Source organism: Podarcis filfolensis (assembly GCF_964270895.1).
Source record: "Podarcis filfolensis genome assembly, chromosome: 11".
NCBI lineage: Eukaryota > Metazoa > Chordata > Lepidosauria > Squamata > Lacertidae > Podarcis > Podarcis filfolensis.
In genome coordinates this window covers 41,658,540-41,685,106 of record NC_139613.1, presented here as the reverse complement: position 1 = coordinate 41,685,106, position 26,567 = coordinate 41,658,540, and the positions used below count along the sequence as shown (strand labels likewise).

General features: G+C 41.7%; 1 protein-coding gene across 2 annotated transcripts in view; it reads right to left on the bottom strand.

Moving 5' to 3' along the window:
- Window positions 1-100: 100 nt before the first annotated feature.
- Window positions 101-26,567, bottom strand: part of CAMK4 (calcium/calmodulin dependent protein kinase IV) — an 87,064-nt gene continuing 60,597 nt past the window's right edge. For both annotated transcript variants that reach the window (XM_083577035.1, XM_083577034.1), the window contains 6 exons: window positions 16,117-16,207; window positions 14,093-14,167; window positions 10,505-10,580; window positions 7,855-7,981; window positions 6,762-6,914; window positions 101-5,847 (listed from right to left, as the gene is read on the bottom strand). In XM_083577035.1, the coding sequence (XP_083433161.1) occupies window positions 5,626-5,847; window positions 6,762-6,914; window positions 7,855-7,981; window positions 10,505-10,580; window positions 14,093-14,167; window positions 16,117-16,207 (744 nt within the window). In that variant the 3' untranslated portion in view covers window positions 101-5,625. The remainder of the gene's footprint in view (window positions 5,848-6,761; window positions 6,915-7,854; window positions 7,982-10,504; window positions 10,581-14,092; window positions 14,168-16,116; window positions 16,208-26,567) is intronic.

Below are 26,567 nucleotides of genomic sequence, written 5' to 3'. Positions count from 1 at the left end.
GCATTTTCAATTTTCACAAATATATGGTTTTCTAAGTACCTGCCCACCCCTGCCCAAGGTCTCTATATAAAACTCTGATATCACAGAATGACAAACAGACTTCTCTAGACATATGTGTTTATTTTTATGGTACATGCAAAGTACTTCTTAAACTTTTCAGCATCAAAGTGCATTCTCTTCATTCTCCAGATAATTCGTTTCCATATGGGCATATATGAAAGGCTAGGTGAGTTGCACTTATTGAAGCTGCAAACATGCCTAATTCTGAGACTTCAACAGTACTTACTTTATCATGTGATAGAAAGGTTTTGCAAGCTTGATCCGTCAGATTCTTGGTTATAGTTTTCAGGCATTTCCACACACAACTATTTCTTGTTCTTTAGTAACATTGCAAATGGTTTTTTTGATACGCTAAGCAACAAAAGTGTGCTAGATGTTTGGAGCAAATGTAACAAAGGTGGGGAAAATATACAGTGCAGGGAATGCATACATAGCAATCACACATACGCAAGTGTTGCCCAAACCAACTCTAAGGGTCCTTTGCTAGTGCTACTTTTGTGCAACATATCTTGGGTTAACCATAGTCATTCAATGCTTTACCTGAAAGTGGTCCTAGGTGATAGTCCCACAAAAAGTGCACATATTTCATTAACGGGGGGAAAAGGAAGGTTTTTATACTTAAGTCAAGTGCCTTAGGCCACAATCTAACACAGTTAAGTGTGCTTAATCTCATTCATTTTAGTAGGTTTAAGGCTGCAATTTCTATATACCTTTGCATCAGTTCTATTAACAGTGTTTACTTCTGAGTAGACATGCATAGGATTGTGCTGTTCTGTGTTGGATGGTGTCTCCTTTTAAGAGCCTAGAAGTACACATCCCAATATTGTGCCCACCAAAATCCTGAGCAGGAGAGAATTCCTCTTCCTTCTTCAGTCAGAAGTAATATTAGCATTTATAGACTGTTTTCTATACACTGATATATAATTAGCACAGTAACTTTTACAACAGTCCTGTAAGGTAGGCCTATATCATGAGCCTATATTGCACATGGTGCTGGAAAGTTGAGGTTCAGAGATGCCAAGGGTGCCAAAGGCCACCTAGGGAGTTTGAGGCAACCTCTCTTCACTTAGCCACTACACTAACAGTGCCAGGCTTCTCCAATACAAGCCAATATTAGATGAGAACCCATAAACTACTTTATGGTTGTGCAAGGGATTGCAGCTGTGCAGCAAGCTATTCAATTTTTGCAACGAGAATTCTGAAGTGCATTGCAAACTGTTTTTGAAAGTTTCATGGTGCAATTGAGACCTTCCATATCCATGCTTTTCAGACATACTAATAATGTCCTACCTGCATTACAAATTGGTTATTAACAACCTAGTTCTCTTATACTAGACATGTATTCCATATTGCACACTTGAGATTATTCAACCGCAAATGGGCTGCAGATACATGGTCATGGTTGGGTTTCTGCCATATTCTTTGATCCCCGTTGTAAGAGTCAACCTTAGGCACTCCTAATCTGCTTCCAGGTCTGTGCAGTCTCTTTACCTGCTGTTCTCAATGGTCATGATGCATGCTGACCCCTGAAATCCTTTCTGCCAGGTTCTCTACTGATAATGCAAAAGAGACAACACAGTGACTGAGCAGTGGAAATTATGTACAGCTACTCACATGAAAATGCAGCAGTAGGAGCAGCAGGATCAGTTGCTCTGCTTGAGGGAACCCTATGTCCTCAAGGTCTGCAGGAGTACAAAAATATTTAGGGCAAAAAATCTCCTCAAGCCCATGGAGGGCTGAGTTTGCTTAGTAGGCATGGGATGCTCTCTGCCTGTTAGAGGAAAAAATGGGAAACCAGGTGGGAAGGGGGAATACAATGAAGTGGCTGGAAACTTGAGCAGGGGCAAGCCACACTGCAACATTTAATTGCAGGTCCCCTTCACCCCCTATTATTAGCCTTGACATTATGCATTAACCATGGGTGTAGCCTGGCTGAGGAGAGACTTAAAATCAACTTACAGCAAGTCATTTGACTGATTTGTTGCTGTTCTGCAACCAGGAACAGTTGACATGGCAAAATAAGTTAGCACTCACGAGAAACATATTCTGTGAAATAATTTTATAATAGTACCTGCTATACTAGACCCCAATCTTATCTCACCTATCAGAATAATAAAAATACCAGTGTCTAATTAACGTTACTAATAGCATGCATTCAATGTTAGTCTACACCTCATTTTCTTCCCCTGTCACAGTAAGCTGCTTTCATGGTAATGCTATTCCTTAGGCAACCACAGAATCAAAGTCATTATTTTAAGGCTGCAACCTTATGCACACTGATCCGGGAGAATGTCCCGCTGAATTCCACAGAGCTTACTTTTGAGTAAGTATACGTAAGACTGAGCTGAAAGACTCTTACAAACTGGAATTTCCATGTCCCATACAGAATCAGATATAACACAAATTTGCCTTGATGCTTATTATTAGAGCATATGGTCCAGCATGGGAGAGATCAGAGAATCATAGAGTTGAAAGGGACCCTGGGGATCATCTACTCCAACTCCTTGCAATGCGAGAATATGCAGCTATCCCATACCGGAATTAAACCTGAAGCCTTGGCATTATCGGCCCCATGCTCGATAACAAACTGAGCTATCTGCATCTGTGTGCACATTTAATACTGAGACTTGCAGAAGGGGAATTATTTCTAACACTGAGCAGAAATCATAACAAGGATTTAGCAATCAGATCTGGTGAACAGCAACAGCTTCTGAACTGCACCCTCGTCTGTTAGCCATACCCCATAACCTTGCATAGGTTTCGTATTCTGGGTGTCTTTCAAACATTTGATTACAGATCACAACCATAGAACTATTCCTATGACATAATGAACAGTAGTAATAAATCCTCCTTAACAAGCAAGGGTGTGATGTTTATGTCAGGGGTGGCCAACCTGGTGCCCTTCAGATGTGGGGGCTACAACTTGCATCACTCAGCCAGCATGACCATTGGTCAAGGCCAGGGATGATGGGCGTCCATGGTCCAACAAGATTGGAAAGGTGCCATGTGGACTATCCCTGCTCTAACAGTTTCATTGCCACAGAAAATGGGTAGCACCAATGCAGTGTGGAATCTTGGTTTCCCAAGAGCACAGATCATTTTGACATACTTGATCAAGTGCTTGTCGTGATGAGATTTACACACCAAATCAAATGTATCTAGAATAAGTATAGCTGAAGGTTCTGGACCGAATTTTGAACCTTCAGGTGTTTTGATTGTCCCCCACTGCTACCAAGATGCTGATTTTTAAAAAATATATTTTGTGTGGTTCACAGCACGAGTAGCTTCCAGACTTCTGATAATATGCTACCACAGAGAGAGAGAGAGAGAGAGAGAGAGAGAGAGAGAGAGAGAGAGAGAGAGAGAGAGATGGAGACTAGTTTTCTGGAAGGATTTCTGAAGCAGTTGTATAAGAAGCTAGGAAATCACTGCATGTACCCTGTGTTTCCCGAATGGCTGGATTTAAAAACAATTCTGTTTTCCTGGCAGCAATAACCTTCCAACTTAAGGCTCAGTACCCAGAACACATAATGCAAGTCACAGTGTGCAGCTGAGAAAGCAGCCCTTGATTCATTTCAAGCAGATATGCAGCTGACTGTACCCAGAAGCTGTGATCTGGCACTTCTGATGTGTGCACAGAACTTCACATGCAAAGGGGTCGCCAGCCCTCTTCTATATCAACTCATATTGCATGCAGTGAGCAATCTCCATGCAAGTCCAGAGCATTCCTCTTCACAGAAGAAAAAGAACTAGCCCCACCTGCAAACTGCTTTGGATTGTGCTGTGCTTTTCTAGCTAAGCACTTCGAATTCTTCCTTTTGCCAGACAAGCAAACACTTTCCAAAAACAACATCTTGGAATCAGTTCGTGTGCTTGGGCACAATGATTCCATGTGCAAAACAAATATTTTCCATGTAAGATCTACTTATTTATCCATTTATAAATGAGTTAAAATATCATGGCAGCTTTCAAAAGTCATATAGGACACTTTCACTGCAAAAAAACTAACTTAGTATTCTGTTCTGTCGTTATCAGAGTTGTTTTAATTTACCAAGTCTCGTTGAAATATTATTTAATTACCTTTCTAACTACAATAGAACAGAAGACACAAAACATGTGCCTCCTCTTGGTTTCTGTAGTTTAACTGGTTCTTGTTTCTCTGCAAGATAATACTGTTTCAAAGGCAAAGAAAAAAGAATGCAAGGAATAACTAACGTATTGGGGTATTGGCTGTGTTCTTGAAAAGCAACAGAGACTGCAATACTACACCCACTTACCTGTGAGTAAGCTCCACTGAACTCTGTGGGGCATACGTACTTCTGACTATAGGATTGCACTAAAAGTTAATTGTTGCATGCTAATTTCTTTGGATCGTTTGTACCTATACGTTAAGAAATTCGGGTGCTACAAAATGTATTACAAATGCTATCCATTCTGCTTATTTTTCAACTCGCATAGGTTACACCTGGCAGAGTAAAGATTGTAACACCTATTATACACAAGTGCCTGAATAGAACATTTTCTTTCTTTTTTGCAGTGACAGTGTCCTATCCTAACCTTAACCTGTTCTTTACGGCACACTTATACAGATCAAGTCTACGCAACAGATCAAACAAAAAGAAACAACAGCTGGCTACACAATTCTCATGTATCTCTAATCATGCAAGCATTTCTATTGCTGCCCATGGCAAGTACCTTGACTGGTATCCTAAAGCAAAAGTATAATGCTGTTGAATATTCTTCTTGCAGGACATTAATTACAGAATCCCCCTCTGTATAATAAACAGGCGCACAGTTTCATAGTCATGACTAATTCCAATTGTACCTTAACAATGGCACACATACCTGCTCTGTTTGAGTACTATCCTTAACATTGTTTTGTAAAAGTAATACTAGATAGTAATGTGACAGAAGTCTGAAGATATTCTAGTTATCATCAAAATACTGTACAGAAATGGTTACTTATAGAGGTAAGGCATTCTTAAGGAACATAGTTTCATAGCCATTCGAATAAATCTTTCACAGGAATCAGTGGAATGTTTTTTTGCATATAAATATTTAAGTTCTCAATTGTAAACAGTTTGTAAATTATCACGGATGAATGCAAAATATTTCAAATGCCATTTAAAAAACACTTGGCGGGTCTTAGCGCCCATTGATCTACTGGGTGATTATGAGTTTGAAAAGAAGCAGGTTGAAGAAATGTCAAGATCTCTAGAAAATCTTGTATAATAAGCCATAATCATCATTCACTTCAGAGGTTATCTATAAACACTCTACATGAGATATACATGTTGGTAATAAGGAGTGTTCCCTGCTCTCCACTTCATTCGTTGGTATTACTGTAAATATCACTTTATCCATGGCATGCCATTAAAAGACTGTGAACTATTTATTTTTTTCAGAAGCAGTCACATGCATTTTGAAGTTCAGGTCACCAGCTAGAGCATTTTCCATCCCAAGGCAAAGCCACTCAGAGTAGCCATGCTTGTAATTTGTTTCTGAATGGTATCTTGGCTGGTGCACGGAATGACAGAACTTGGCTGGAATAAGATACCCCAAGATTTAAGACTCTCCTTCAGCTGCTTCTTCGTGAGCGTCCTCTTCATGAGATTCAGTGAAGTTTGCTTCTTCTTCTTCTGCTACTACTACTTCTTCTTTTCCCTCCACGCTGTCCTCTCTTTCTGGGCGCAGAGACTGCCTTTGGCTGGGCTTATTGCTGTCGTGGGTGCTGTGGCAGCTTGCACTCCCAAGACGAGTTGATGCAACAACAGCTTTCACTGCAGCCTGGGTTTCAATAAAAACAAACAAGAGTGGTTAGATTTCTTGGCACCTATGCTGTGGTTTCGTGGCACCCATCCCATCTGTCTCCACTGTGTACCAAGCCAGGCAAGGCTATAATCACTCCCTAGTAGATTCTCTCCTACACAATGTATGAATTAACTCTATTTAGACTTGCAGGGGTTCAGACAGAATGTGTCTCCAAACTGAACAAATCAGTGTGGTCTAACGAAGGAGAATATTTTGCTAAAAGCCACAGTTACCAAGACACCAGCCTGTTTCTGCTAAGACTGGGTGATATGCAGCTGTGCATATATAGAGTAGGTTTAAAGGGAATAAGCATGTTTTATCCACACATTTCCACTTTTTTAAGGTATTCTTTAGAGCAGCGCCTCCTTACCTTTTTCTAAGTGTGTCACTATGAGGGGTGGGGGAGAAATTCAATTCACTTTACAGTGGTACCTTGGGTTAAGAACTTAATTCATTCTGGAGGTCCATTCTTAACCTGAAACTGTTCTTAAGCTGAGGTACCACTTTAGCTAATGGGGCCTTACACTGCCACCGCGTGATTTCTGTTCACATTCTGAAGCAAAGTTCTTAACTTGAGGTACTATTTCTGGGTTAGCGGAGTCTGTAACCCGAGGTACCACTGTACATTTAAAGGGCAAACCTACTTCTCACTCTCCAAAGCAATACACAAACCAAAAGATAGCCACACTTCTCTGAAGTTCTCCAGTCAGGTGACGTGTACAAAAATCCATGCACTTTGGTGACGCATGCATAAAAATACACACATCGGTGAAAATAGCATGCAAGTGTGGTGCTACGTAGAGGAGCCCTTGTGCTGTCTTCCGTTAACAAAGCGAGTTACTTGAAACCATCCAAAAGTAAACAATAACACACACACCCCTGAAACGTACCTTAAGTTTACGTCGAGCATTGAATTCTTGGAGTTTCTTCTGGGCTGTATCCATATGAGCGAAATTGGCTGCCTTGCCTGTGACCCAAGGGTGTTGTAAGGCTTGAAATGTGGTGAGACGTTTCTTGGGGTCAAGCACAATTAACTTCTTAACCTGCAAAATAAGGTGATTTAAAAGTAAGGGGGAAAATGCATTCCTCGGAAACCTTGTAGGCTCCAACCTAAGGATATATGCACAATTTCATATGCTAGCAACTTGCTACCCAACCAATATCCACTTTTAGCATCAAACAACTGCTTAGAAGCACCTGGTGTGAGTGCTCCACACATATTATGATTAATTATTGCATTTATATCCCACTTTTATTTCTCCAAGGAGCTCAAGGTGGTGTATATATTCTTCTGCTCCTCTTTCAAACCCCACCGCAACCCCATGAGGTAGGTTAGGCTAAGAGGCAGTGACTGGCCCAAAGTCACCCAAGGTAGCTGAGTGGGAATTTGAATCCTGGTCTTCCAGGTCCTAGTCCAACACTCTAACCACTGGCTAGAAACATCCAGTGAATGCATGCATGGAAACTCTCAATGCACATTATCCCCTCCCCTCAGAAAAGGAGATGGAAAGGAGTCAGCCAAGCTTGTGCCTCTAGCATCCAAAGACTGTTGCCAGCTGAATCAGCATATGAACTGGGCCAGTAACGTGCTAAAAGTGCATCTGAACAATATCAAGATTCAAAACTTTCAGGCTATAATTTTACTGGGTGAAATCCAATGTCACACAAGCAGATTTCTGCTGGTGCAACAAGACTTCTCCTTGCTTTTCTGTCTCCTGCAGCCCCATGAATCCCACCTCCGAATCTGTCCCATAGGGTCCACCAACCCTCCACAGATTTTGACGGTACGTGGGGGCTGCAGAGGTAAAGATAGGAAGGAGAAGTGCCATTGCATTGGTGGAAGTCTATTTTTCTCATGCACAGACACTGTGGGGATATAACCTATAATGAATATACATAAAGTAGATTCCACATGTATAGTACAATGCTGATTATCCTGATAAAATTATGCTGATGGTAAATGGCAGAATTAGCTGAACATACCAAATCCTTGGCATTTAGAGACACATCATCCCACCAGGGGGAAACGAAATCATATTCACAGTTCAGGATCCTTTTGAACATGTACTGGTCTCCTCTTTCATCGTAGAACGGCTCAAAACCACAGAGTCTAGAAACAAGCAATAAACAAACTTGTCACATCAATATCAGTGAGATAGCTCAACCACGTTGATCAGCTTTAGCTTCCTTGACACAAAGAGCATGTTATGTCTGCAAAATACGGAGGAATGTGTAACCTCTGTAGTAATCTACCTTGCCCTGCATGTGCCCACTTGACCGCTTCAATCAGCGAAATTGATACTGCTACACATCATGCCACATAATATCTGTTCAGCGTTTGTAAGAACTCAATTGTGTAGTGTGGCAGCATCTACACTTTGGAACTCCTCGCCTATTGAGATCAAGCAGGCAGCTTCACTGTACTCTTGTTGGCACCTGATAAAACTATACCTGCTTAGACAAGCCCACCCAGATGCTTAGGAAGTTGAGGTAATTTTAAACTGTTTTAGCATTTTAACTTTTGTATGTTTTAAAGTAGGCTTGTAAATTTATCTTGATTTTACTGTTCTATGCTTTGTAAACTGCTCTGAGGGGTTGTTTGTTTTTACAATCAAGTGGTGTATTAATCTTAAGAAATAAATAATATTGGACGTAGAATTCATAGCATGTTTAAAAGTCTTCAGTACCAAGAGTCAAATGCAAGTGTGTACAGTAAGGAACATCAGATAGAATGGCCCTTCTCAGACTGTAGGGGGAGTAGTCACATGTTTATCTCCCCATAAAATTTCCCCATGCCTAAAAGAATAGAGGAATAAGTCCTAAACCAGCATCTTCCTGCTACAGCAGCTTTCCACATATGTTCTTATGTGCTACTCTGTTCAGCCAATGGCTCACGGGATCAGGCCATAAGAGATTAACAGAGCACAAAGGATTTTGCAATAGGTATGAAGGATTTTTAATCTATTTATTTTTCTTCACAGCATTTGGGAGGATTACTGTATTTTTCGGCCCATAGGGCGCACCAGCCCATAGGGCGCACCTAGTTTTTTTGGGGGGAAATAAAGAAAAAAAATCCCCCCCCAGGCGCAGGGCTGGGGCGGGGGAAGCCCGAGCTTCCCCCGACCCCAGCCCCCAGAACAGGCAGCTCTCCACAAGCCGTGGGAGAGCTGTGCGAACTCGCGCAACCCTCCCACGGCTTGCAGAGAGCTGCGCGGAGCCCAAAGCCTGGGGGCACTGAGCTCCCACGGCTTGCGGATAGCTTCCTGAAGCCTGGAGAGCGAGAGGGGTCGGTGTGCACCGACCCCTCTCGCTCTCCAGGCTTCAGCGAAAGCCTGCATTCGCCCCATAGGACGCACACACATTTTCTCTTCATTTTTGGAGGGGGAAAAGTGCGTCCTATAGGGCGAAAAATACGGTAAAAAGTATTTAGGCAATTTGAAACCTAAGTATATCTCATACTGGGCTGTAGGTGGAAGCAAAGTAGCATTAGAAATATTCTATTCTGAGGCTGACACAGCAGAAAACCTGGTAGGTATCAAGGCTGCCATCTATTGGTTTCTCTGAAAAGTTTCTCTGACAGTTTCCCCATTGCTGTTCTAACGGCACGTCTAGGTTTACAAAATTGCAGCCATGAATACTAAAAGAAGGAGCACCATTGCTGCAATGGGGGTTGCCTTCTCTGTAGATAACAACTGGCTCTATCCAGTGCTATTTTTCTAGAAAAAGAGGTGCCGGAACTCACCATGAACACCTCCCTCATTCTCTTGGAATGGCAATGGCATTGAGACTGAGTTCCATCAAATTCCGCCTGGAAAAAAGCCCTGGTTCTATCATAGTTAACCAGGCAGAGGGCCTTCTCGGTAGTGGCGCCCTCCCTGTGAAACACCCTCCCATCACCAGATGTCAGGGAGATAAGGAATTACACAACTTTTAGAAAATATTTGAGGGTAGCCCTGTTCAGGGAAGTTATTAATGCCTGACATTTTATTATTTTTTATATTTTGCTGGAAAGCCACCCAGAGTGGCTGGGGGAACCCAGCCAGATGGGCGGGGTATAAACAATAAAATTGTTGTTGTTGTTGTTGTTCAGATTTAACATAAGCAGCCACAATACAAGTATCATCTCCACTACAATTAAAGACCCAATGCAAAAAGGGGTTTCCAAAAAATTGTTTAAGCTATCTTGAGGAACAGCCCCCCTCTCACTCTGGTGACCTAAACTCCTAGCTCTTTCTGAGGGGGCATTCCTTTCAATAGGTTCCCTATTCTCCTGGGAGAGCGCTGGGAACTTACTTCTCAACTTCTCCCACAAACATGAGGCAAATTGGATGACACCCTCACCCTGCTTCCAACCCAAGGGAGTGACAATCTTTGATACTACACCTTCATGGCTAAAGGACAATGTTGATACCAGAGCAGAGTATCTTAAGAGTGGACAAGAGTGGCGTGTACTGCAATCGTACCCATGTTAATTTGGAAGTAAGTTTTTACTGTGTTTAATAAGGCTTCCTCCTGTGTAAAGTGCATAAACTGCAGCCAAAAATAAAATCCCAATTGACTCATGAAGAGAAACCAAGCAAACTAATAAATGAATCACATTTGCCTATATAGGGTAATTTTTAGCCAAACTCACAGGATGTAAGTGATTATTCCCAAGGACCACATGTCCACTTCTGGGCCATAGGCACAGCCTCGCAGTATTTCCGGTGCTGCAGATTATAAAAACCTTGTCAATAAAACAAAAATTTAATGTAGAAAGAAATAGCAGTGAAACAGAGCAGTGGCCAGCATGGATGGGCCCAATGCAGAGGCAGTGGTAAGAAAAAGCAAAATTCTAGAAACCTAGAATTCCTATGTGAGAGAGAGAAAAAGAAAGAAAATAAATAAAGCAGCTTAAGCTCAGCAAAGGTAGACCAATTTCTTTACTGAAATATGCGCATTAATTGTGCATTCATATGTGCTAGGAGAATATGTTTCAGGAAAGAGATATAGTGAAGCTATTCAGAATGGATATTATTAAACTATTATTCTTAGGTAATATTATTATCATATGAAGTGAAGCCTCTCTAGAAGCACAGAAGAAAGCACAGCCCCCTCTCAGGCAATTGTCTCCTGCACTTCAATTGCTTATATTGTGAGACCTTTTGTTACAACCCTTAATAAAAAAAAGAAGAAGAAAAAAGAAATCTGGACCATGAAATCTGACTCTACAGCTGTGTACTGTATATACTTTATCTTTAAAGCACATTCAAAGCACATCCTTTCCCTCAAAGAATTCTAGGTACTGTTGTTTGGTAAGGGTTGCTGAGAATTAGAACTCTTTGTAATTACAATGTCCTGTTCAATTGTCTAGTTCCATGTTTGGCAAAAGGGAAAGAGCGAAAAACATTTGGTTCCAGACTCCAGTGGAATGTCCCCCAAATAGGTTCAATTTATTTTAGTCAAGGGGTAATGTTCCTTTTTAAAAAACTAGCAGCAACCCCTTTTTCTTTTGCCTTCATTCAAGATGCAGTCCTACACACTCTTGCTGGTAAGTACTGTATTTTTCGCTCAATAAGACGCACCAGAGCACAAGACGCACCTATTTTTCGGAGGAGGAAAACAAGAAAAAAAAAATATTCTGAATCCCAGAAGCCAGAACAGCAAGAGGGATCGCTGCGCAGCAAAGGCAGCAATCCCTCTTGCTGTTCTGGCTTCTGGGATAGCTGCGCAGCCTGCATTTGCTCCATAAGACGCACACACATTTCCCCTTACTTTTTAGGAGGGAAAAAGTGAGTCTTATAGAGCAAAAAATACGGTAAGTGCCAGGAAGCTCAATGGGACTTAGTTTTGAGCAGGGATGCATAGGATCCCACTGTTAATTATTCATACTTTTAATTTCCTTTCAGATTCTGAAAAGTGAGTTTGTATTCCTTGCATGTCTTAATCAGTGCATTATCTGAGATGCCAGATCTTGGCTCGTTACACATAATGTGCTCAAAAAGTGATAATCTATTATTTCCATTTTGTGGTTGACTTGCCTTGCTACCCCCAGGCAATGCATGACTATTCTCGGAAGTTAATTATTCATGGACAAGTAACACCACCATTTCTCATTGCATGTGGTTGTTTCAAATTTTCCCATTTGGAATCCTGCTTTTGTCTGGACATTGTTTTGCTGTGTTTCTAATCCCTTACCCTTTATTTACATCTATTATTAAAAGCCCAAGGCTGGTGGTGCGTCGAAACAAACAGATTTATTTCTTTCTATCAAAATGCAACATAATCTAAGCTAATGTTTTAAATATTTACAGGGCAATCTTAAGATTCGGAAGGGAGGAGGATGACTCCATGGTGGAAAAACCGCCACTTCCTAAGCTGGCAGTGGCCAGAGCAGAAAGTAAGTGTGGATGGATTTTCTGGAGACGTCCCCCCAATTTGACTTTTTAAATTCCTCTTCTCACTGATACCGATGGCAGGGGAAATAACTAGCTCCAGGGCTGGTGTACATCTTCCAGCTTTTCTGGGGTGTCAAAGGAACAAAGAGACTTTGGATCCTGTGGATTCAAAGCTCTTCTGATACCCTTCCAGAACATTCGGTTTTGGGGGCCGCTACCTACAGAACACTGCCACTGCTAGAGCGATGGCAGAGAAGCTTTCCAGTGCCCTACCTGGAGGACCTCTCCCCAGGGCTCAAGACATTTTGCTGCCTGAGGCAGAGCAGCAAACGGCACCCCTTCAGTCAAGGTGCATACCATATTTTTCGCTCCATTAGACACACTTTTTTCCTCCTAAAAAGTAAGGGGAAATGTGAGTGCGTCTTATGGAGTGAATGGCACTGCGCAGAGAGGTAGAGCTGGCCAGCGCCCCTTCAGCGAAGCGGGAGGAGGAACGGAGCCCCTTCTGTTCCTCCTCCCACTTCGCTGAAGGGGCACTGCACAGCTCTCCCTCTCTGCGCAGCGCCTGTCCTGCGAAGCCGGAGGAGGAACAGAAGGGTCTCTTTCTGTTCCTTCTCCAGCTTCGCTGAAGGGGCGCTGCGCAGTTCTGCCTCTCATAGAGGGAGCGCCCCTTCAGCGACGCGCCTGCCCTGGCTTCTGCCTTAGCCACGCGCAGCCTCTTCGGGCAGGGGCAGTCTTCATCCCGCTGCCCTGAAGAGGCTTAGCGCGGTTATCCCAGAAGCCAGAACAGCCACATGGTATCCCAGAAGCCAGATCCCTCTTGCTGTTCTGGCTTCTGGGATTCAGAATAATTTTTTCTTGTTTTCCTCCTCCCAAAACTAGGTGCGCCTTATGGCCTGGCACGTCTTTTGGAGCGAAAAATACGGTACTACTTAAAAGCCAGTCAAGATATTTTGGCATCTTGAGGGAGAAAATACCACAGGGCAGAGGCGCTGAGTTATGCTCAACATGGGGGGGGGGGTCTTGTCATGTGGTGGGGAGGCCCAGCAGGGCTCAGCCCCTCAAGATTGGGGGGGGGGGCTCAGCCCCAGCCCCATATACTATGTGGGGACTGAGCTGTCCTCAGCCTCATAGAGTTGGCATGTATACCACAGGCACCTCTTAATCTCCTTTGCAGAAAAAAAAACACAGCAATAAGAAATGAATTAACTTGCTGTCATTTCATGACACTCAGAACCAGCTGCCTGACTTGGCTGCCTCACCCTACCTGATAGTAAGGCCACAGCTTCCAGTGGCCTTCATTTGGGACTTTAGGAATGCTCACCTAACATTACCTCAAACAGAAATACCATTAATTTTCCTAAAATGCCTTAGAATCATAGAATCATAGAGTCATAGAGTTGGAAGAGACCACAAGGGCCATCGAGTCCAACCCCCTGCCAAGCAGGGGGTCCTTTGTACTTAACGCCACCTTCTACGCTTTACCATTTGCGCATTTAACACTCTTAAATGTGTCTTTAACACTGTTCATTCCATGTTAGTAATATTCATTTTGTGATTTATGTTGACAGAAGTCGTGATAAAGAAAATGCAGTAAAGAATAGTAATATTCTTGTTCGTCAGTCATAATGTGTATCAGTCATAAATGACGCCCCAAATGGAGGGAAATATCCAAAACCCTTTACAGAGCCCCCTATCAACTGTGCCTTTTTAAAGTGAAGCTACAAGTTATTTCAGTGGGTCTAATCTGAATAAAACTTAGGTGACTAACACCCTAAGCATTTAAGGCAACTGAATACAAATAAATAGATATCTAACATACTGTAAGCAATAAAGGAACATACCACAGTACCCTGGAGTCCCACAGACTGTTTTCATGGTCACTTGATCTGCAACAATCTTGGAAAGTCCAAAATCAGCTGTTACATATAAACCAGAAAGGATTCATTATTTGTTATTATCATTATTTTATATTTCTTGCACGATACCGTGGAATGAAATGAACATAATATTTCGTCATTTGGAAATGTTATACTAATCAAATAACAATCAAACACTAATCAAATTACACCTCGTGTAAGGTACAGGAGTGAAACTTTCTGGTGGGTAAATACATCCAATCCTAAATTCATTGAATCCAAAGTTGTCAATGTATGAGTGGGAAACACTTCTGCTCATGACAGAGGGGCTTCCCAGGTTTGTGTTGATTTGCTTCTCCTGGTACATATCACCAGAGCATATTCCATGACATCTCACTCAGCAGAGAAGAACCAGCAGACACCCTTCTGGTGCCTCAGCGAAGAGGCTTACAAGGTTAAAACTTTCTCTCTGTCCTCCAAGGAGATTCCCCCACCCAGGGCCGGACTGAGGTTTGATGAGGCCCTAAGCTACTGAAGGTAATGGGGCCCTTTATATCTCCAGCTGTCCTTTGTCAACAACAATTGTCACTGTTTTTTGTGTTGAATACAGTGGACGCTTGGGTTGCGAGTGTGATCCGTGCGGGATGCACGTTCGCAACCCGCAGCGTTCGCAACCCGCAGCGGCGCATCTGCACACATGCAGGTTGTGATTCGGTGCTTCTGCGCATGTACGACTGCCAAAACCCGGAAGTAACCCATTCTGGTACTTCCGGGTTTCAGCAGGTACGTAACCCAAAAAACGCAACCTGAAGCGGCTGTAACCCACGGTATGACTGTACTTGCTATATGGTAATTTATGGACCTAATAGGCATCTAGAGCCATTTTATTTGTTTTTTTATCTTATATTTTGGAAATGTACATCCAGTGTTTCTCTTCCTTTAATTTTTTGGGGGGTCCCCAAAAATCTGGCACTGCCTCCACCCCTATGTCTTCAGGGATGCTTTCCTAGGGACCACAGAATTGCATCCTCAGTTGCTTAGATAACGGACATTATTATTTTTACTTATAATTGAAGACATCATATGCCCACTAGGGCAATTAAAGGTATCTATTCATTTGCTGATTATTTCTAAAACAGAATGCACAGAGGTATAGGGAAAGGAGGACAAGAGAATCCTGAGAAAAGAATGTAGTACAAAATAATGTCTTCGATATGGACAATTGATTGTATAGAAATGGGGATCAGTGAAATTCAAAGGGTTTTTTGGCGACTTAAGCTGATGGAATATGTGCAGCTTGCAGACCTAACATATAGAATAAGAGAACAAGAAGAACATACGTTAAGAGAAGATTGGAAAATATTTATTGAATATACGGGGGGAAATTGTGTACATTTGAAAACGTTGGCAGCATTAAGATAAATTCAACAGTGTACATTAGTTTTGATGGATGTAATGATGGAATACTGAATGGTTTAGTTTATGTAAAGTATGCAGGGATTCATGATATGCAAAATGAACCATGAAAAGAGAAGAAGGGGAGTCATTGATATTTTAAGGATGTTTAAATGAGTAAACTGCAAAACAGAAAAATGAATAAAAATTATATAAAAATAAAGGAAACCACTTCCCATTTAATAAATAAATAAATAAATTCAAAGGGTTTTGTAGGGCATGCAGAGGTCTCTGAAGCACAGGGTGCCCTGTTCAAAGCTGTGGAATGTTCTGTGAATAATATCAATGAAATGGAAGCATGCACATTCCCTTTCCTGAATTGAAAACAATGGGGCAGCTGCACTAGACTAGAGCATCCTTTCTCCAGTCTCGGGTCCCCAGATGCTGTTGGAAAACAACTCCAATCATTCCTGACCACTGGTCCTTCTGACTAGGGGTGATGGGAGCTTCTCCTGTGAACCGCCCAGAGACCTGTGGGTATAGGGCAGTATAGAAAAGGCTGCACTAGAACACCAACATGCAAACCAAAGCTGGTACAGAAGAACAGTATTTACCTATTTTTAAAGATGCATCTGGAGCTGGCGTTGCATACAGTAGATTTTCTGGTTTCAAATCACGGTGAACAATTCCATTGGCATGTAGATACTTGGAAGGAATAAGTGAAACGCACAATTTTAAACTTGCATTTGAGATGAGTATTTCTCCCCCACCCTCCATAACACTGTGCATTTAGAGTACTACTATTCCAACAGCAAACGAAGCAATTATTTGAAAAAGAAAATTCTATCTCAAGACATCTGAATGCAAATTGTAACCTCAAGAGGAAACGGAAAAGAATCACTTTTTATACAACAAAAATGTACCAGGTGGCGTTTTTTTTAAAAAAAGTTCTTTTGGAAATTACAATGGTAGCCATAGTTTTCTGTGTCTGCACAAGATGTAGCTACACTAGTGGCCAAAACTGTGGAAACCTTTTGGGAGAAGTGTATTCCCGAGGTTTGATGGCTCATAACACCTGATTGGCTCTAACACTCATGCTCATTGGCTACATTCAAATGAAGGAAAGTTACTGCATATCAACCTAAGCAAGTTGTGCTTCCTTTTTCTGGTTATTTGGATAAATATAATTTTCTGGTTATTTGGATAAAATATAACTTTTGATAGAATACAGACAATTGAACAAACTTTGTTGCGTTAGATTCTTCATTAAATTATCTTTCCATTGATATATAATTATATGGTATTACTCCCCCCAAAAGGGGTGTTATGAGCCATCAAACTTCAGAAATACACTTTTCCCAAAACGTTTCCACAATTTTGGCCACTAGTATACATTTCTAGCCTTGGTAATGGACTAGATGAGAGCCAACGAACTGAAGCTCAATCCAGATAAGCCTGAAGCAGTGTTAGGAGGTGGTTGCCTGTACCAGAGGGATGGGAGGTGGCCTGCTCTTGATGGAGTTACACTCCCTCTGAAGGAGCGGGTACATAGATTGTGGGTACTCCTGCGTCCATTGCTGTTGCTTCAGGCTCAGGTGGCCTTGGTGGCATGGATTGACTTCCATGAACTTCGGCTGGTGACCCAGCTGCACCCGTATCAGAACAGGGATGGTCTATCATCTGCTATCTATGCTCTGGTAACCTCTAGGTTAGATTACTGCAACATATTATATGTTGGGCTGCCTCTGAGGACGGTTCAGAAACTTTAGCTGATGCAGAATTCAGTGGTCAGGTTACTCACCGGAGCAAGAAGGTTTGATCAAAATAAAATGAAGAAATATCTAGCCTATTCCTGCATTCAGATCTCATGATAAATCATGATATATCACTATGGGAATGAGATGTAGTGAGTCTTGGGGCCATGTGTTTCACCCTTCTCCAGCGTGGGTGCAAGAAAGGCTTCAGAAAGTTTTGCTTCCATTTTTTAATTAACTGCAGCTCATCATTTTGTTGGAACCCAACAAACTGGGGTTATTTTTAACGTGGTTTGTTTGAAACTTAAAAAAATGGCTTGTTTCAAATCTTGGATCGTTTCAAGAAATGATAGTTAGGATTAACTGTAGTTCAGGGTTTCACAATAATGCGGAACCGTGATTAGTAAAAGCCTGAAATGAAAATTCCAATCTCCACACAAAAAAAGGAGAGGCGTTGGTGGGTGGGGGCAGGGAAGTTTGAAACATGCAAACCTCAGACATGTTGCTGCTTGTTCCTGTGGCTTATTGACATTTGAACAAGCATGATTGCTCTGTGCAAAAATACAATTAGATTTTCTCATTTCAGAAGCTCCTGATGATTTACAAGCATTGTTTATTTAAGCTGCAGTCACAAACCGAATTACCTGTTAATAAATTCTAGCAATAATATGGCTGTAATAACTATGTGTTTCATAGGGAGTTTTGATGTAATGGCTTCATGAACTGCAACCAAAATGAGCGCAGTAACATTATAAAAAAAGAACTTTAAGGAGATAACAAGAAAGTAGATCAAAATATATTCTATTATAAAAAACCAAGATATATTTTAGTGTAATTATTTTATTACTACAAAGGTCAGGCTTGAGGAGATTTATTACATTGATCTTGCTTTCTAACCATTCCTCTGTCATCTGCTATATATTTTGGAAAAGTGACTTGTCAATTTGTGCATCCTTCTGTTCTCTATGGTGTTTCTAAAAGAGCACATTCTCCAATATCAACTATCTCAGACCATTATGATCAGCAGGTGAAGCCTTGGTGATGACTCATGACAACAACCCCTTTTCAGTGGCAGATACTGACTGTGGAATGCCTTTCTTTCTGACGTGTGTCTATCTTTCTCATTATTGATTTTTCAGGAAGACCTTCAAAACATTCCTGTTTACTGAGGCATTTGATGGCCGAAAGTCACTGTTCTTGGCAAAACTCAGATCGCCAGCTGAGAAAATGTTTTAACTGTTTTTAGAACTGTTTTTATGTTTTAAATTGTGGTGCGTTTTTTAGTGCCTTAATTTATTTTACTTATTATTGATGTGCCACCTTGGGCTTATTCAGGAGGACTGAATAAATAATTAAAATCAATCTCCCCCCCTTTTATTGAAAATTAAATGAATAAATAATAAGTAAAGAATCTGATTGCACTGTTAACACACTAAATCACTGTCTTTACTCCACTGCTCTAAAAACATTTAAGCATGGCAGATTTGTCTAAACTAATATTCCATGCATGGTACCTTTCCATGGTAGTTAACTGCATTACATTTTTAAAAAACTAGTTTATTCTGTAATATGAACTTTTTAAAATGTGTGCATACCATACATATGAATGATTGGAATTAAGCAAAATCTTCAGCTGGAAAAGAAATTAATTTACCAGACTTACATCAAATCCTAAATATATTACTTGGAATTAAGTTGCACACATTTTCAACGTAGGTTACACTAAAGTAATACAATGCAAGTTAAGAATTGCTTCTATTATGAAAAGGAGGTCAAAAAAACAGAAGCTACAGGTTTAGTCTCTCTATAATAGATGTAACCTGCTTTGGAAGGGAAGGGGGAAGTGGAATCTAAAATGACACATGAATAAAATGATGTGTTTTCTGCTAGTGAATGCTAGGTGATTTCTGACTGCTTCTGAATGCAAGGGAATAATTCACATCACACCAAGTGTTAGCAAATTTGACAGCCTTATTAAAGTCCTCTGGGGTTTTTTTTTTGGATGACTAATGCTACAAGGTTAGAATTTTAAGTAGTTGTGAGCCTAGAACACTAACTATAAGAAGATGTTGACTTTTTTGGATGTGGATTTCTGCTGGACCTATGAACATGTCACATGACATGTTGATCAAGATAATCTAATAAAACACCTACCGTATTTTTCGCACCATAGGGCGCACCGGACCATAGGGCGCACCCAGTTTTTAGGGGGGGAAATCAAGGAAAAAAAATTTTTCCCCCAGCCCCAAAGAGCAGCGTACAGGCTGCGCACAACCTCTCCCTGCCGGAGCGGTTGCGCACAGCTATGGCACAAGCCAAGGCAGCGAGCAGGATGGATCCCGCTCGCTGTTTTGGCTTCCCCTTTAGCCCCGTGCAGCCTCTCCTTGCCAGGAAAGGCTGCGTGGGGCTAAAGACTCCATAGCCCCGTGCAGCCTCTCCTTGCCGGAGGGGTTGCGCGCAGCTATGGAGCAAGCCAAAGCAGCAAGCGGGATGGATCCCGCTCGCTGTTTTGCCTTCCCCTTTAGCCCCGTGCAGCCTCTCCTTGCCAGGAAAGGCTGCGTGGGGCTAAAGACTCCATAGCCCCGTGCAGCCTCTCCTTGCCGGAGGGGTTGCCCGCAGCTATGGAGCAAGCCAAAGCAGCAAGCGGGATGGATCCCGCTCGCTGTTTTGCCTTCCCCTTTAGCCCCGCGCAGCCTCTCCTTGCCGGGAGACGCTGCGCAGGGCTTTCCTGGCTTTACTGTGAGGTGGGGGGATTCACCCACCTCCCGCAAAACCGGCAGAAGCCGCGCAACTCCTTTAAAGAGATCGCGGCTTCTCCTGGCTTTTCTGGGAGGTAGGAGAAGGGACTGATGCGGCCAGTCAGTCCCTTCTCCCTCCTGTGGAAAAGCCCGCAAGAGCGCAGGGAGCTTGTGTGCAGCTCTTGGGGGCTTTTCCTGCCTGCCTCCCCCCTGCATTCGCTCCATAGGACGCACACACATTTTCCCTTGCTTTTTAGGAGGGGAAAAGTGCGTCCTATGGTGCGAAAAATACGGTATGTTTATTTATTCAAGGCAAGCGTATGCATGCATTAATGTTTCTCTCTGTTGAACCTCACAAAGCAGTTCACATTTAAAAGACTTAATAAGCATCAATAAAATGTATATAAGGGGGGGAAAGCATGGTATTAAACTGAGCTTTAATCAAAGTACCGTATTTTTCTGTGTATAAGGCACCCCCCATGTATAAGATGCCTCCTATTTTGGGGGACTCTGAATTAAGAAAACACCCCTCAGCACTACCAGTGTATAAGACAAAACCCAATTTTAAACCTATTTTTTTGGTAAAAAAAACCTCTAGTCTTATACACGGAAAAATACGGTAAACCTATTGAAAATAACAGACCTAACTTAGGCTGTGTACACACTATACCTTTAAAGCAGATTTGAAGCACATTGTTTCCCTCAAAAAAAATCTGGGTACTGTAGCTCAAACCTCACAGGATCACAACTCCCAGCAACGCTTAACAAACTACAATGCCCATTATTCTTGTGGGAGAGACAAAAGGAATGAAGGGGGTTAGGCTAGATTCAGTTATGTCCACCTGAAAAGAATTGGGAAGGTGAAATATCTGCCTAGAAGAAGCAGGATGCCATTCTATTTCCACCCCATTTTTAACATAGCTTCTGTGAATACCGTTTCTTGCTTCTTTTGACCTCTCGCTTAGTCTCTGTGTTTGGATGTGAGGGTGATCTGACTGCGACATCTGTCACCCCACTGATTGCCAGGGTTGATTCAACTGATCTGGCTGCCTAGGCGGGTGTCCCCTCCCTCTCTCACCAGTTCATATGCATACCTCCTGAAGCTGCACACTTGGTGGAAGAGGATGACTATCCCAGATAGGAGGAGTGTACCGTTCTTTGGTCAAATCTCAGCATTTACTTGAGCTACCCCTGCCCCTAATTTCCACCCTGTCTGGCTTTTCCTGTTGTCTGATCTTTTCTCTCTTTTGCTTTCATTTTAACCTACAACATAACACTCTTCTTGACTCTGTCACCTTCCCCTCCGCTAAAACCCACTGCTCCCACCATTCATCTCTTTTATCTATAATCTCTATCTTCTGTCACTAAGGTGCATCTGAGTTTCCATTGGGCAAATGAACTTTCTTCACGAAACATGACTGATGTACCCAAAGGAAATTAATGACTTGCTGAGCACCTCGCCACACAAAGCTTTTACTTCTCGCTACTGCAAAGAGCTACTTTTATAGATCTGTAGAGAGTCCTCCTCTCTGCTTTTGACAGTTGCATCTTCTCTGATTTCTTGATGCATCATGATGGTTGAACTGCAAATGCTTCTTAAGAATGAAAAGTATCATATTTCCATTTCTTGCAGTTTTTCCAGAGGTACTGTCAGGGCAGAATGTTTGGGACTTCATGGCCCTTTAATTCCCTTGTCACTAGCTTAATGCAATCAACTAGGCAAGCAAACTTCTCATTTTCCACTTACAAATCACTGCAATACTAATCTGGCAGGGTTGATGGAAATCTCAGTTTTGCCTCACTTCTCTCATGTTAGCGAAAGATTTTTTAGAAGGTACAATTTTTCAAAAAAAATCTTTATCAATTCACCAGTGTCATTATGCAGCTTTCAAACACTCCATTTTATAGTGCAGTGAGTGAATTAAATCAGAGGATCCAAAATAAGGATGAAGAAGGCAGACATTATAAAGTATGGCGAGACTGCTGCATTCTGACTTTGTTTCCAGGGCAGTCAGAATGGCTGTCTTCATTCTAATATAACATTGGTTATTTGATTTCATGATAGGATTCCATTCATCAAACCATGCTTTTGAATTACAGATATATTCCCCTAAGGTGGAAGGCAGATCATTATAATCATTATAATCACAATTAGAGTGCAGGTTACCTAGAAGCAGAAGCCTTTGGGAAGTTAACAGGGTAAGGTTAAAATGACATTTTAATTCTGAGATGCCTATTTTCAAGGAAGAATCTAGCAAGAATATTTGAAAAGCAGCAGATTATGGACTGACTGCTAATTATGGGAAATGAATCCACTAATAAATTATGTAAGGAGTACACCTTGTATCCATGGGGAATATGCCTCTGGATGAAAACACGGCTGTTAAAAGTAGCCCTCGTTTTTCAAAACAGAACCTACTATGACTGCGTCATTTCAAAAACAGCAGCTAGAAATCTAATTACCCTGTACACAATACACACACACTTGTCCTGCTGAGCTGCACAGCATGGCAGCTTGCTGAAAACCAAGGATTGTATTCAAGTAAGTTTTACTGAGAGTAGACCCATTGAGATTAGTAAACACAGCAAAGTTAGGTCCATAATTTGAGTGGGTCTACTCTCAGTAAAACTTACTTGGAATACCACCCTAAATGAAGGGAGACTATGCAGTATATTCTTATGGGTTTGTGAGTGTTAAGATATTTGTAAATTCCTGCAAGCAGTAAGTGATAGAATTTAATCAAGGTTCAGTGTGTTAAAACTCTGGGTGTCAGACCTGTGTGTATTAGGCTGTGTGCTGGACATGTCTAATCCTATAATTAAGGCAAGTGTTAAAAGCTAATTAAGCTAGGCGAAGCTTCTTGTGTTGAAGTGATAGCCTAGGGATGGGCTATTAACAACAAATGATCAAGGGACTCTGTCTGAGATGGCAAATGGATGGGCCTCCTCTCTCCCTCAAAGCCAGAGCTTAGAGAAGTTAGAAGGAGGTGTTATGTGACTGGGTGACACAAAGCAGCAAGCAGAGCACAATGTTGGATCTCTCGTTGGATCCTAGGCTACATCTATGGAGGAAGCAAGACACTCTTGGAGTGCTAATGCTATGAACCCCTCCATCGTAGGTTCAGGCAGTATATATGTGTACATAAGCCATATATCATAAAGACACCACTGTCTCTGCTATGCCTCATTTCCAAAAGGAAACAGCGACCCTGGGCAAGTGTGCCTGGAACTCCTGGAATCTCATATCACTGTGGCAACAATATATTGAGAGAGGTGCATGCAACATGGATGATATATAACACACATGCATCCCAATGGAGTTTTACAATAAATGTCTAGTTGTCAAAGTCAAGTATTGGGCTTCAGTCACATTTTTTAACAGTTTGCTTAGAGCTGCCATACATCCGGATTTCCCCAGATATTACTGGGATTTCAAAGGCAGAATTGATATCCATGGGGAATTCCTGAAAGGCAGCGCTTCGTCCTGGATCTCAGGCAAGTTAAGTGAGAAATTGTGTGTTGTTTGGCATTTTTGAAAAGAAAAAAAAACACATTTGGAGGTTTGTCTAAAAAAATCTGAACAACTTGGGGGTTTTCCTTTAAAAAGTTGGTTTCCTTAAAAAAAAAAAAGAAGCTCAACAGGACATGAGTACAAGCTCCTGGTTTTTACTTTTTGAAATATGGCAACCCTAGGATTGTTTATTTAACATATTTGATGAGCTACTGTAGGTCTTGTCCTATGAAACTACAAGAGGTAGTTGAATCAATAGTAGGAATAAAGAGCTGGATTCAGGGAACATCAAAATAAGCAAGTAACCAGTCAGGGAGCCAAAGCACCATCAGGGTATGGCTTTTAGCATAAGCTATGTATTTATATTTTGGAATTTGTATTCTAGACCACTGCAACTTTCTCCTAGTGGGCTTTTACATCTGCTGTATCTCTGCTCTGCTGTTGAATCAGAACGTTACAGCTACAGTCAGCTGTCCTCTTCACCCCTGTTTACAAATTTCACCTCTATATATTCCAGCGCTTGTGATACAAGTCACTTTCTCATGGCAAAATATCCAGGCCTGGACATGTAAAATTAGTGTTAGTGCTGTCTTACATGGACTGCTGCACAGTTGCAATCCCCTTTTGCCATTCATTTCATGCACAGAAGCAAGTGAGAGGATGAGCTTCGCTGGGAATTTAAAATGATCGTAGGCAAATAGTCCTGAAACCTAATCTGACAGGACTGGGTTGTCCAAACATCTTTCATTCTGCTTCTTCCTCTGCAGGAGTCAAGAATCCTTTAAGATTAGTGTGCCACTTGTAAACAATGAAAGCTTCATACATTTCGGTCTGTATGTTAGCAATAGCTGTGAGAAGAGGTGAAGGTAGTTTGACAGAACTTCTGTTGCCCTGGATGTATTTTCTACTCTAAAAACAAAGTTTCCTTATTTCAGATCAGATTATTTCCTTCCCTAGCCTGGGATAGGGAATCCTTTTGGCTCCACAAACAAGATTCTTATCAGGACCAGCCTTGTGGCCACGTTTGGCAGGTGCGCTGGGTGCAGATCTGGGAGGGCAGGCACAAAAATCATGCCTTTTTGATTTGGAGTGGCTAGGAACTTGCCCACCAGTCTGTGCACTCCCTTTTAGACTTTCAAGTCCATGGTATCTCCCAGTATAGCTCCTTGCCAAGGGTGTAAGGGATGGAGGAGAGGGTCAATACAACTCCTTCTCAGGGGCGCAAGGGAGCCTAGGTACACCTCTACACATGCACAAAAATACATTGATGCATTTTCCTCTACCCTGTTGCATTCGTATTTTTGCAGATTAATATACAAAGCTGGAGAGCAAAGGAACTTGTTATAGAAAGCAATAAGGCACCAATATTTCTCTGAAATTGCCAGTGGTTTCTTGCTCTTTATGAGAATGGCAGGCTTTAATTTAGCTTGTACACAATGGCTCCAAATTACCAAAAGTACTAGTACAAAAGAAAATGGCCGAAAGAAAGGAAAGAGTAATTTAAAATATATAACCATTAATAAAACATTGTATCTGAGTTGAATAACTCATAAATATAAAGCAGCTTTTTTGGATTACCAAGTCAAGTGCACTGAACTCAAAGGGTTTCAGAACTGCAGTCTTTGCTTTCACAGATGAAAGGCTTCCTGAGGATATGACAGTATCTGCAGTGTTACAAAGGATGTTCATTTAAAATCGATTTGATGCTGGCTCATATCTAAAGGCAGACCACAACAGAGCTGGCACAATGCTGTCTGCAGCAGGATGTAGAGTCAACAGAACTTGAGATTTAACCTTGCATGTCTATAGTTAGAGAACGAAGTCCTAGCTTATTTGAGAATGCTGGTGAAATCAGCATTACTGATTTTTCAGCTGCATAAAGGTACCCTTTTTGGTATATTTGTATGTTGGCAAGGTTAGTTTTCATTACTGTGTAGGTGTGCTTCATTTTCAAGTGGACCCACAGAAAATACCCGTATAATTTCCTCAAAACAGAAATGGTTCTAACGCTGTTAACAATTCCACATGTTTTGTGTATTTTAGTGCCTATCAACTTTTGTCAAATTCAGCCAGGAAATTCTCATTGGGCAGAGCAGCAATGGCATTACTACTAGCTGTTCCTGCTGACTAGAGCTCAAGTAATCGCTGGGCACCACAGAGAGCTCCATAAGCTGAAACATCAAGGATGACAACTAAAGTGCAGGTAGAGAAATAATTGGGCAAAAATAACTAAGCAGGTCTAGATTCTGCTTTTGAGCATACTGAGCAGCCATGGTGGTGTGATCAATGAAATGATTATGGTTCTTCACTGTTGCATCAATGAAATGTTGGTCATTGGAGCTTTTCTGGGTAATTCTGAGTCTTAGGATATCTGGGTACAGTGGAACTAGGACATAGCCATCATGGTCAATGGCTACTAATGCTGGCTGTGTACTGCCTCTGAATACTACGGGAGAGTCCTTTAAAAGAGGCCCTGTGGTTTCAGAGTACACATGTTCCATGGGGCCTCTTTTAAAAGACTCACCCTGTATTTGCTGGGGATTGCAGCTGGGAGAGTACTATTGCACCCACGTCCTGCACCCACGTCCAGCAGGGCTCTTCTTAGGTTCTTATGGACTACTCAGCTGAGCGATCACTCAGTGATCTGTTGTGACATGTTAACAAAACACTTTGTGAATAAAATTTATTGCATCCTGCTTTGAACGGCCTGCTGGTTGCAGAGCAGTTTAGTGAAGTGTCATGGGCCTTGTATTAGCACAATTGCTTCGATATGTTTTGTTTGCTATGGACACATTCCGGAAGGTATTAGGTTGATGACCTACAAACTCTAAAACTTTGTCCATCATGTCTAATTATAGCTTGCCAGAAGAGAATGACCATCTCTGGTAATAGGGCTCTCTGTGAAGACCCTTGGTTTCTCAGTGGAGTTCTTCCCAACTTCCTGATTCTCCAGCATTTTTTATAGACCCAGTTCCTCCAACCTTAGGTCTTGAGTTCTGCTTTTCCACTGTGCCAAACTGATTTTCCAGTTTCCTTAAACACAGTTGCAAAGTTTTGCAACT